General features: G+C 47.8%; 1 protein-coding gene across 1 annotated transcript in view; it reads right to left on the bottom strand.

Moving 5' to 3' along the window:
* Positions 1-10,894, bottom strand: part of ENPP7 (ectonucleotide pyrophosphatase/phosphodiesterase 7) — an 81,590-nt gene extending 70,696 nt beyond the window's left edge. The window contains exon 1 of the mRNA XM_024205960.3: positions 10,764-10,894. Coding sequence (XP_024061728.3) covers positions 10,764-10,894 — 131 coding nt within the window. The remainder of the gene's footprint in view (positions 1-10,763) is intronic.
* Positions 10,895-11,639: the final 745 nt, after the last annotated feature.

The raw sequence follows: 11,639 nt of genomic DNA, 5'->3' as shown, positions 1-11,639 counted from the left end.
CCAGCGGGGGTGGTTGGAGGGGATGCTGGGCGGGGTGGGAGGGGATGCCAGTCACCCTCAGATGAGTGGGAGCAGACTGTGAAGCCAGGCTCTGGAAATGGTTCACTGGAGACACTGCGGGGGGGGAGGGGGCACATAGCTACTCAGGCGCTCCCCCCACCATGGTGTTCCCCCTAATAATAGTGTACGTAGGTGGGTGGTAACCGGGATGCTGAGGTGGGATATAGGGAGCAAGTCTTGCTTCCTCTGCCTTGCTACTGTAACTCTGTGTGTGTGGGTACCCTGCCTGCTTGTTAGTTGGGGGCAGGAGAAGAAGGGGTCCCACTCCAGAAGTGAATGATGGATGCCTTGGGCAAGTGGAGAGAGTGAAGTCTCTCCCCAGGGGTGATGCCTGGCATGCGGTTATAAATCGCTGGGGTGGGGAGCGAGGTGCCAGGTGTGTACTGCTCTGAAAGTGCTGGGGATGCAGGTGGAGTTAAGGGTGCCAGTGATATCCTGTCCACGAGTTTCTGAAATGCATTCAGGTGAAATACTTGTTAAAAATCCTGCTCCAGGAAACTGTCAGGCCCTCCCTGGGCAGTGGAGTTCAGGTGGGACGGGGTCAGAGTAGCTGCACTGGGATGTAGGGGATTCTGCTTCCTAAGATGATTGATGAGTGGCTGAACTTTCTGTTCCTAAAGGGTCACTAAGGAAGCTTTTGGTAGGATGGATCAGTGGATCCCCTCCTCCCTTCCCCGTTTTTGTTGTTGACATTGGGAGGTTACAGGCTGTAATGGGGGAGTGCAGTGCAAAGCCCTTTTTACTGTTTCTCCTGCAGCCTTCAGGGAGAAGTTGGGTTGCTGTGCAGAATAACAATACAGAGCAAAGTTCCCTCGGTGGCCCTGCAATACTATCCCAGGCTGTACTGCTTCGGAAGGGGGTTGTGCCTCCAGCGCCAGACCCCCACTGTTATCACACACATTATTGTACCTCCGCAGGAAGCACACAATGAGTGTTTCCCTTGGAAATCATTACAAAGGCAGTCTGGAGCAAAGTAGCTTCAGGGGAAATAGGTGATAACTTTAGCAAGCCCAGCTGCAGAGCCAAATACTAGCTGTGGTGGAAGATTACTGTATTGTGTGAATTTGTATCTTCTTTCTTTCTTAGATTTGATATGTAGTGTTTGCTGTCTTCCTGGTTTGTAAGATGTAATATCTCTGTGTGGGTGGGATGGAGGAGAATGGGTTTAAGAAGATGGTTTAAAAATCTCCTAGTTGGAGGAGCCCTGGGTAGCTGAACTCGAAGAGTGCGTGCTAGTTAAACCTGCCATAAACTGTAGTCTAGCAGCTCATGAGAGAGGAGCTTTGGGTTGGGACCAGGAGTAGATGACTTCACAAATAAATCTCATAAAAATCTATAGCACTCTTGAGGATTGTTCCCAATTATTTCTTCAAGCAGTGGAGTTGCAGTTGAGAAGTTCTACCAGGGGCAGGGAGTGATGATACTAGGTAGGCTTTTTCATAAGTCCCAGTCAATTAATTACTTGAATATACCTATTAATAATTGTTTTTTAAAGTTCAAATCTGCAGCATTTTATTTGTTCACAAAAAAATTCCAGCAGAACTCCTCATTAAGTTTACATTATGGATTCTTAACGGATGTCTTAATTAGGCACTGTTGTTAACAGGAATATTACATTAATTGAAATCAGACCCTCCAGGTGAATGTAAATTGTAAAGAAAAGGTTGCATGAAGTGCAGACTGATTAAAGAGGAAGAAAAAGTGGGTGGGGAGGGTGCCTGAGAACCCCTACCTCCTTCTGTCCTGCATACCTCTGATAAGTGGGTGAAGCTGGTAAGGGAGAGGAATATGGTTTGGAATAGAAGCTGTTACAGTTTCTACAGTTTCATGGGGGTGCAAATAAATCCAAGCTTGTGCAGCTTCCTTGGTTTTTCTTGTTTACTGGAAGCATGCTTCTGTCTCTAGGAATTTCATTCTAAGCAAGGCTTGGCATGCGGCAGCGTTAATCTGAAACGTTGCTTTTGGGCAAAAGAGGATGCCTTTTTATTCACCTGTTTTATGTATGCTGCAGATGTAAAAATATGGTGCACTTATTTAACCACTTGTATGCCAGTGGGTCAGTTTCTATAGATATTTACAATACCAAACTAGAGAATGTGTGGTGTTTCATCCAAACCTTTGAATGTAGGCATTTGAAGTAAAGAAATGTGCTTGAAGTGGTGAAGTGCATTAGAAAGAAGAGAACCCCTCCTGTTCAGCGTGGTGCTCTGTGCTGATGGTGAAAGATGCTTGCCAAGCCATGAGGCAGCATTTTATCCAGGGAACAGCTGGGAGCGGAGGGTGCGTAAGATAATGCAGCTGTTCAGGTGGAAGGGAAAGGGGTGAAGTGCCCCTCACCCCAGCCCCCACCATGTTGGGGCATCCAGAGGTTGCTAGTGAAGCACAACTCCTGCCTTGGGAAGAGCTGAAGAGACTTCATTAGTGTGTGTGGGGCAGGGGCAGGGATTTCTCTGCTTCTCGCTCCAGTAAGCATGACATTACTGACATTGACTATTTTGAGTCGCTTTTCATAAAGGTTTGGAACTCACTTACTGCCTCTGTGAAAACCTGGCCTTGGGCAGGAGTGATTTCCTGCTGCTTTGTTTTGTCTCCCCATCATTGATATGGTTGTGGTCTCTCGCTGGGGAATGCGGGATAAAAGGCTCTCGGTGGGGGTGGAATGGGGTAAGACAAGCCAAGGAGTAATTGTAGGTGGCTGTATATTTTGGGAAGCTCCGAACACTTAAGGAATGCCCTGTTCTTTTTCTCTGCTCTCTGTAAATTCAGGATGGCATTTCCTCAGATGCCCTGGGGGTTGCGATTTATTTTACATCATATTGAAGGTGTATTATTATTTGTATTACAATTGTGCCCAGAGGTCCCAGTCAGTCTTGCGGTCTCAGTACTGTGTGCTGTACAAACACAGATTAAGACAGTCCCTTCCCCAAAGAGCTTTCTGGTTTTAAGATGAAATGGTTGAGACATGATTAAACCACTCAAAGCAAAAAATGGAGGCTATTGTTCTGTATAATAGAAATACAGAAAATGCCCGAGGTTCATGATTTTTGTAGGGTTAGGAATTGTTTGCAAAGCGTGTGGGGCTGGCAGGCCGGCCAGAAGGTTCTGCTGGTTGCTGGGAGCTCATTCTCAGTAGCAAAGGGCTTTGTTTTTATGCGATTCAGAGAAAATACAGAGCTGATTTCCCCCCCACCTAAAATGATTCATAGTCTGTTTAAAATAAACTCTCCTCCTTGGGAAGTAGAAGCAAAAGCAGAAACCTTGGTAGAAAAAGGCACGGGAAGACTGCTGCAGGGTTCCAGCATGTCCTTGCAGGGCTAGGGATAGATGGTTGCTGTGGGATGGGGTCACAGTGGGCCAACAGGACCTATAGCTCTGTATCAGCAGTGCCATTAATCTCAAAGCATCCGAAACAGGTTTCATGAGTCTGCAGGTGGGTAAAGTCTGATAGTAACTAATTCAGAAGAACAACGCGCAGTGCAGCGGGCTGCTAGTGGCAGGACAGCCTTCCGTGATCCTGGGCTGGGGGGGGCTAATACATGCGTCTTGTATGTATTAATTTAGGGATCCGCAGGATAGGGGACAAAAACTTCCCTTCTAAAATGTTGGGATTTGAGGAGATAATAGGCACATGCTGGAGAGGAACCCCTCACCCCACCTGGGGGGGAAGGGGGTTTAGGCTAGAGCAAAGCAATTGTAGTTGAAACAAAAGGTCTCCTGTCCCTTCATGGGGACTACCTTTCCTACAGGTATGCTGCAAGGCTGTCTCCGCCCCCCCCCCCCCCCCCGCACTGTAAAGACAAGAAGGAAACTGACAGTCCTGGGTTTGGCGAACGAGTTCTAGAAATAGGGCTGGTGGGCACGGTAAAGCTTTTTCCATGAGGTCCCCCACTCTTGGAAACCCAGTTTCCTTAGATCTCTCTTGGACCTGTTCCTTCACAAGGAGCTCGGCTCTGTAAACATGCTGCCTGTTTGCATCTTAGCTCTTTGACTAGTCACAATTCTCCACTCCCCCCTCCCCCCTTTTTTTTTCCCTTTTAAAAAACTCTCTCTCTTTTGCATGTACTTCTCAGGGCTTGTCGACACTTCAGTGACTGCAGTGAAGATGCTACCTGCACCGATGGGAGGGCTTCTCCCGTCAACGTACATACTCCACTTCCCTGAGAGGCAGTAGCTCTCCCGCTGACGTACCGCTATTTATACCAGTGGTTAGGTCGGTATAACTGTGTCCCTCAGGAGTGTGGATTTTCTATGCCTCTGAGCAATGTAATGATACTGACGTAAGTCTAGACCAAGCCTCACCATGATACCTCAGCCTCAAGCATCACATTTATGTCACAGGCTTGTAGGATATTCAGGCAGAACAAACATAGTGTTTGCAGCTTCTCTGAAACATCCTCTCCAGGCTGCCATCACGGCCACCTCTTTTGTTTATACTTTCTCCCCCCAATATATCTCATAATAGCTTTTCTTCCTCATCCTGTCGACTAGGTCTCCTGTCTTCCCGTTAGAGGAAGTTTCCGGACGGAGCAGTTTAATGGGTTTGCCATTGTGTGCTAGGTGTGGGTGCCCAGGGTGTTCGCTAGCTTGGTGCTTGCATGGGGGCATGAGAACTAAGCCCCTGATTGGATTGGCACAGACACACCACCCCTGGACTCCGTGTGGGTGTCAGGGTCCTCCTGCACAGAGACGATTTTGGGATCAGGACAGGATTGCTGCATCTGGTGGCACACGGATAAGTGTCCTCATTTAAGACATTTACCATGATGTACCTCATCCAGTATGGGGCATATTTACTCATTCATTATATAAATAAAGAGTTTTAAGTGCATGCATTTGCTAAATTAGTTTGTCATCACAGTTTTTCAGATGCGTCAGCTGATGGCAGTTAAATGCTTTTGAAGGTTATTTGAGATAATACAAAACATGAAGGAAGTTCTTTAGTTTGTTTGTTTTTATTTAGCATGTCATGGGGTGAGTTTACAGCAAATAATTTCTCTTTAGATAACCATGGAAAGCGAGTAAGAAAATGATGGACTGAAGTTGTCACACAAAAGGAGATGCCCACCTATTGCATAAAGTGTTGGTGTGGTGAGACATATGTGCAGTGTGGGCGAAAGGAGCTTGGGGCTGTAGAGATTCGAGGGACCAGGAGTATCCTAGTGTAATGTTAAGTGTTTGGGAGAGGACTATGTTAATGATGATACTTTGTACTTTGCACCTTTCATCTGAGTATCACAAAGCACTGTACAAAGGTGGGGTGTGTATGAAGAACAATAGAGGTCAACTTTGCCTGTAGCTGGAGGAACTCCAGCCAAGGCCTCGTAGTCCTTCCTGTTAACATTTCTGGAGATGGCTGTGGGCTGTGTCCTCGCCTCCACCCCTTCTGACCCACAGAAAGGAGCCTTGAAAACTCCAGGATGTGGAGAGGAGACAGGCTGGTGAAAAGGCACAAATAAGTCTATTCACCTTCAGGAAGAGTCTGGTTTTTCCACTAGTTCAGGGAAGAACATCCGGTTATGAACTGGAAACAGAACATTTTGCAAGAATCTCTATTTGGCTACAATTCCCAACTCTCTTTAATGTACTCAAAGGGGATTGTTGTTGTTGGGAAGCCTGTCTCGTAAAAGTACACCCAGTGCGCCTCTCGGTATGCTTTAATTTCCCCAGATACTAGCGTAGGCCCCACTCTGATGTCTTGTCCGTGTCTCAGTGAGGTCTTGTGGGTTGGATTTGTTGGTAACCACTTTTTCCAGCTGGGGTAACTAAGTACTAGCAACTTCGGGACTTCCCTAAGGTTGCAGAGTGAGTCAGTATCTCAGCTAAAGGTGACCTGTAGAGGATTTTTTTAAAATGGGCATGAGCTTCTTTGAGATGGAGAAAAGAACATGAAGAGTGTGTGGGTTTTTTGTTTCTTTTAAGAGCGTCTGAGCTGTTACGCCCTCCCACACTCATTCACAGTCCATAGCGACCCATCCCCTTCCTGGGGTTTTGGGAATATTAATCAGCTCAGACCTCCTTTGGTGGCTTGGCTGGCTCTAGGTTCTTCACCCTGGGAACTGCTCAGCCCACACTCGAGATCCTTGCTTCTCCAGAGAATGCCTCCCTCCCTTATCTCTGAGTGGGGTAATGAGCCACCTGCCTCAGAGAGTCAGCAGAGCCTTTTCCTGCAGGATCTCCGCCGGCTAGTAGGGTGTCGCGTGTCAGGCCAGTGCTACCAGCCTTTATAGTTCCCCCTTCCCCTTGTTTCGTACCGTTTGAAATAGCGGGCATGTCATAAGTGGTGTCCATTGACTTTGCAGGATGATTTTTTTGTGGGGGTGTGTATTCTTGGCACTTGCACCCTAATAGAAGGGGCTGAGGTTGAATCTGTAACAAAGATTTTCCTTCTCTGAGACGATTGTTGGTCACTGGAGTTAAATTTGGTTTAACAAAAACAAAGTTTTAAATTGTCTGACGAAAAATCTTACCACGCTCAACGCCTGTCATGTCACCATTTCAGTAGTGTTTTCCAGGCTGGACAGGACCTGAATTTCGAATGTGTCAAACGATCAGAAGGGAGGGAAGCCCCCCCCCCCGTTCATCTGTTCTTAATCCAACATAAAAAACCAAAACCAAAGGGGAGTCGCCTTCAAAGCCAGGAGTCTGCTAGTTCCTATTCTTTCCCTGTAGCTGTTGGCCCTCTTTGCTTTGTTGCATACCTTCTGCCCCTCCCCCCAATGCGGAACCACCGGTGTGGTGTCAGGAGGGAGAATTAGCAAATAAGTTGAAAGATGTAGGTTTAAAAACTCCTCTTCAGTCATGACTCCTGTCCCCAAAATACCCATGTGGATGCTGAGACCCTGTTGGCAAGAGCTGCCTTTCAGCTGGGTTTTCCTTGCAGCACTCTCGCTGGGCCACTTTGGCCGTTGTGGGCAGGGCACTTCTGTATTTATAAATCCCCTTTGCAGGCTACTCTGCTAGGTCCATGTAGCACCACGTGATGTAACACCACCACCACTCCCTGCTCCGGGGAACTGCTAGCAGCCTGCTAGCCACAACCAATCTGGAAACCAGGCTGGCCGGAGGAAAGGAATAGCTTGGCTGGCTTGCCAGCCCCTTCAGCACAGAGGTGAGCAGGAATGTTCCTGAGCAAGGTGTGCTTTTTATTTTCTCTTTGGATTTTTTCCTTAATTGCTATTTGCCACTTGGGTGCAACAGCTCCGCTGCTTGGAAACAGAAGCCACTATTGTTTCCATGAGCTTACTGGTAGGAGATCCATGACTGCTGCAGGGCATGCATCCATCTAGTTGTGCTAGAACGCTTTCAGCACTCAGCAGCAGCTTGTTTGGTTTCAGTTGAAGATCGTGCAGGGGAATCCATCTCGCATATACTTATAAAACCCACACGGGTAGTGGTATTCAGACCCTGATGCTCCCGCAGCTACTTTGGCTTGGAGGAGGTGGCAGGTGTGTGTGTGAGAGGAAGAGAAGGACTGAGATACCATGATGATAGGCACCATACAGGAAAGTATGTCCTGATCCTGTAATTAATTCTGCGTGGGGGACCCCACAGGGCCCTGCAAGGATGCGGGGGTCTGTCCGGGTGGAGTTCCTTGCAGGACTGGGGCTGGAGACCAGACTGACGTTACACAAGTTGAATCACATGGAAGGGCTGGCTAACTTTAAATACGCTCCCTTTGCTTTTGCTGAAACTTGCCAAGACTGGATTTGGCTGGGCCCAATCCAAACTGGTTCCAAGTAGTAATTATCGGCACACTCTAGTTTTAAGAAAAAGGGCTTTTTTTATCTGAAGTAATAACATGTGCTGACATAGACACATTACAGAAAACACTTATTTCAAAAAACATGTTTGAGAGTGGGGGGCTGGAACAATGTGTGTACAGTGGGGGGGCTGAGTGCCATTGACCCAAACTGTAGACCCTGTATATGATGGAACCACTTCAAGCTCGGGGGTGCAGCAGCACCCCTGGTTCTAGCCCCTGTGTTTGAGGGTGGATGAGCGTCTGCCTGGAGCTGTGCCTAATGGGCAGGGTTCTAGATGTTTTGGTGGGAGGTGCTGTACCACAACCTTAGATAACTATTGTCTTGGCTTCCCAGTTCCCTGTCTCAGATCAGTCATGCACCATCTGAAGTCCAGTCTCTGTAGCAAGGGTTCATTTATTCACACCACAGATCTGATAGAGCACCTGTGGCCAGCCCTTGGGGTAGCCCTGCCAATACAGGCTGTGCTGCTCTAGGCCATGATTTGTTTGAAACGAGAGTTAACTCCATCAGTGCAAACAGTGCCTTTTCCGCTCTGTGCTAGGGGGATGCACTGCTGCTTGACAGATCCCCAGGGCAGACAAGGCCTAGTTAGTCGGGTTATCGTGTGAGCTGTGTGTGTAGAAAATTCCACCAGGCTTCTTCCCCCCACTAGAATTTCCCTGATACAGAGTGGCCGGACTGTGAGGGAAGGTGTGATAGCCCAGATTGTGCAGCAGCTCCTACAACACTGCGGCTCTCGGCCACCCCTTTTCCCAGCTGCACTGATAAATCTTGTCTGTGCGGCACTTCTCTGCAATGACCCAGGGGTTGGGAGAGACTAGTGATCTGTCTGCCAGGGGCCTTTCCTCCCCCCGTCAAGCATGGGCGCACGTGAATGGGATTGGCAAGTGGAGGTCAAGCGGTGTTTAGCTCCAAGGAACATGGAACAAAGATTTACAACTCTTTCCTGCTCCACTGATGGACAATTAAAGTGCTGCACGGTTGGAAGAGAGCAATGTCTCTAAGAGGCAGCAATAGTCAGAATAAATCAGTCCCCTTCACTTAAAGGTCTGAGCAGGGCTGCTTTAAAGGCACTGATCATGCTCTGTTTGAAATTCATGCAAGTTTAATTTACAGAAATTCTAATGCACTCAACTTATTTATTTTGGGGCCCTTCCCATCTCACTCCTCCCAGGGTTGGAACTGTACAGAAAAGTAGGTGGGAAGGTGAGTGGGAAGCACAGAAGAATTTTGTTGAAACATCAGTGTCTTGTGTTTATACAGCATCCTCCAGGAATGAGCCCGGGACATCAGTTCTGATTGTGCATGTATATCTGCGCAGTGCTATACAGGTAACAGCCTACCAGGAGGGAACAAAGGGATTGGTGATGCTGTCAGTGCCCTGAAATATGTGCAGGTTTATTTATAGACTTCCTGTGGCTTTGTTTTTATACTTGATCTACATTGCACATTTTAATTGAACTTTATACAATTCTGATTTCAAATGATGCTGCTACTCCGCTCCTAGAATGCTGTTCAGTCAAGATCTCAAAGTGCTTTCCAAAGGAGAGCAAGTGTCCTCCCCATTCACAGACTGGGAATGTCTTTGCTCTCCTACCAGTTATTGGTTTGTTTGAGAGCTTGATCTCTGAAGGAAAAAAGTCTGGGTGTCTTTAACAGCATATGGTTTGATTTCAGGACAGTGGTGGAATTGCTTGTTGAGTAATAGTGGTGTGACATCAAGATAACTTCCCCAATCAGTGCACCGTGGTCATTTAATTAACTGCTGTCTTATTGGCTGAGACACTGTTAAATGTTCCAGGGGTTTCTGCTCTTTAAAAAGATGACCTCGCACAGCTGTGATGTCGCAGTTGTAATGTCCTAGCTATGGTTTGGCCTACAGGCAGCAGAATTGCAGTGCTCTGTGTATCTGTGGGTGCCCATATGGATGGTGGACACATGCCATTAAGAGCAATGGATCTTGGCCTCCAAATGCACAAGGTTCTAAACACCCTGTGTAGATCTACCCTTAGTGTGGAGTCATTAAATTCGAGGGCTTGCCTGAACTAACTCTGTGTCTGTCTGTGTGTGGAAGGCATTTTATAGAATATGCGTATGGCCGTGTATTAAGAGGGGTCTAACTATATTTAATCTGCCTAATTGCAAAGGTAATTAGGGGTCCTGAGCTAGCTGTCTCTCGATCTGTGGAGCAGCGTGGCTGATAAAGCGTGATTCAGGGACCTCGCTTTCTTTTTTTTTAAAAAGAAGTTTTTATTTAACTTCCGTGAAGTTGCCATGGTTACTCCCAGGCATGGCATCCATGCCTGTCTTGCCTTAAGTGCAGCTGTTAGCATTAAGAATTAAAACATCTCCATTTGGAGCTTCCCTAGTCTAACTCAGTCGTAAATCCTGTTTGTGCTCTTGTGTGGAGGAAAGCTGCAGTTCAGAGAGCTTTTCTTTTTTTAAAGATCATGGACTGGGATATTCTAATGTTGTGTTTTGAGAGATTGGGATGGCAGAATTTCTCTCCCACTCTAAAATAATTATTTATAGCCAAGAAAAGAGAGAACTTAAAATGCAGCGTTCAGGTCCTGGCGAATGCAGGGGGTGGGGGTGGAAGAGAGAAATTCCCTCTTTCCTCTTCTCCCAGCAGAGCTATTATACTGCCTTGTTGTCTTTGTAAATTCAATGCAAAATTGATGCACCATGCTCAGCTGGCACTTCCCTAATGCTGCTGCTTACCCCCTTGTGTAGTGAATGGCATGCTGGTTTCCTTGCTTCATGTTAATGTCCATGTCAGCCGCCAAATCCTTGTCCCGACCCCCATCATCTCCTGCCTTGACTATTGAAACCTCCTGCTTGGGCTTTGGAGACGCTTGCCTTGCCTTCTTCGTTCAGTCTGAAGTGTGTCCATGAGACTCGACTCTCTCACCCACTGCTATGACTGTCCAGTCCTGTCACCAATCCATCAGCCGACTTCTCACCTTCTGCATCAGGGTGAAGCTCCATAGTGTGGCCTGCAAGGCCTTGCACTCCAGCTCCCGTTCTACTGTCAGCTCCTCGCCGCTCCCTCTGTCTTCCTCCTGCCCCATCTCCAAGCCTAGTCCTGTTTGTGGGAGCTGGTGAGGGGAGAGGCTGCTTAGCAAACGGACGGGGACTCCTGTCCCAGTAGCCCTGCTCACATGGGCGCTGAGTAATCCAGGGCATTCATTGAGGAGCTGCTCAGAGGATGGGCCTTAGGTGGGACACTTGAGAACTGCCTGGGGGTGCACACTCTGCCTGGAGCTGAGCAGGTGCAGTATTGTGGGAGAAACGGGCACCCCAGCCAGTGACCTAGCTGTCTGATTGCTTGATGTTCATCGGGAGCAGGGGAAGGGGCTGGCTAGTACATTTGGTTAGCGGTAAGTCATAGAGAAACACGCTGCCGTAACAAAGTTTCGTTTGTGGAGTCCCATTCCCGTACCGAGAGCACCTACTTCGTAGGACGCTGAGTTCCGGTCTGTCCCGATAGCTGGGGCTTATGGAAACGGCGTCTTGCTTTCCCTGGGCCTGCTCTGTGAGTGCCTGTCTGACCATTGCTGTTGGTTTGTAACTCACGCGCATGAATGTGTTTGCATCAGCCGCCAGAATGCAAGTTAGCTTTGGCGACATGTTGTTTAGGCTGTTTGCATCCAGGTGGCCTGCTCGGATGCTACTATTGCTGCGTGTTGCAGAGCTGCTTGGATGCCGTTGTAGAATTTCACTCTGGCATAAATTGGGAAGCTCTCTGCGGCAGTGGCCTTGGTTCCTGCGTTGTCACTACAGTGGTGCAGCATTAGTGGTACAAAGTACTTACAA

The sequence above is a fragment of the Terrapene carolina genome, unplaced genomic scaffold, assembly GCF_002925995.2.
Source record: "Terrapene carolina triunguis isolate 2854851 unplaced genomic scaffold, T_m_triunguis-2.0 Scaffold192, whole genome shotgun sequence".
Classification (NCBI taxonomy): Eukaryota; Metazoa; Chordata; order Testudines; family Emydidae; genus Terrapene; species Terrapene triunguis.
The sequence above is the reverse complement of the archived record's forward strand: the minus strand, read 5'-3'. Positions and strand labels throughout refer to the sequence as shown.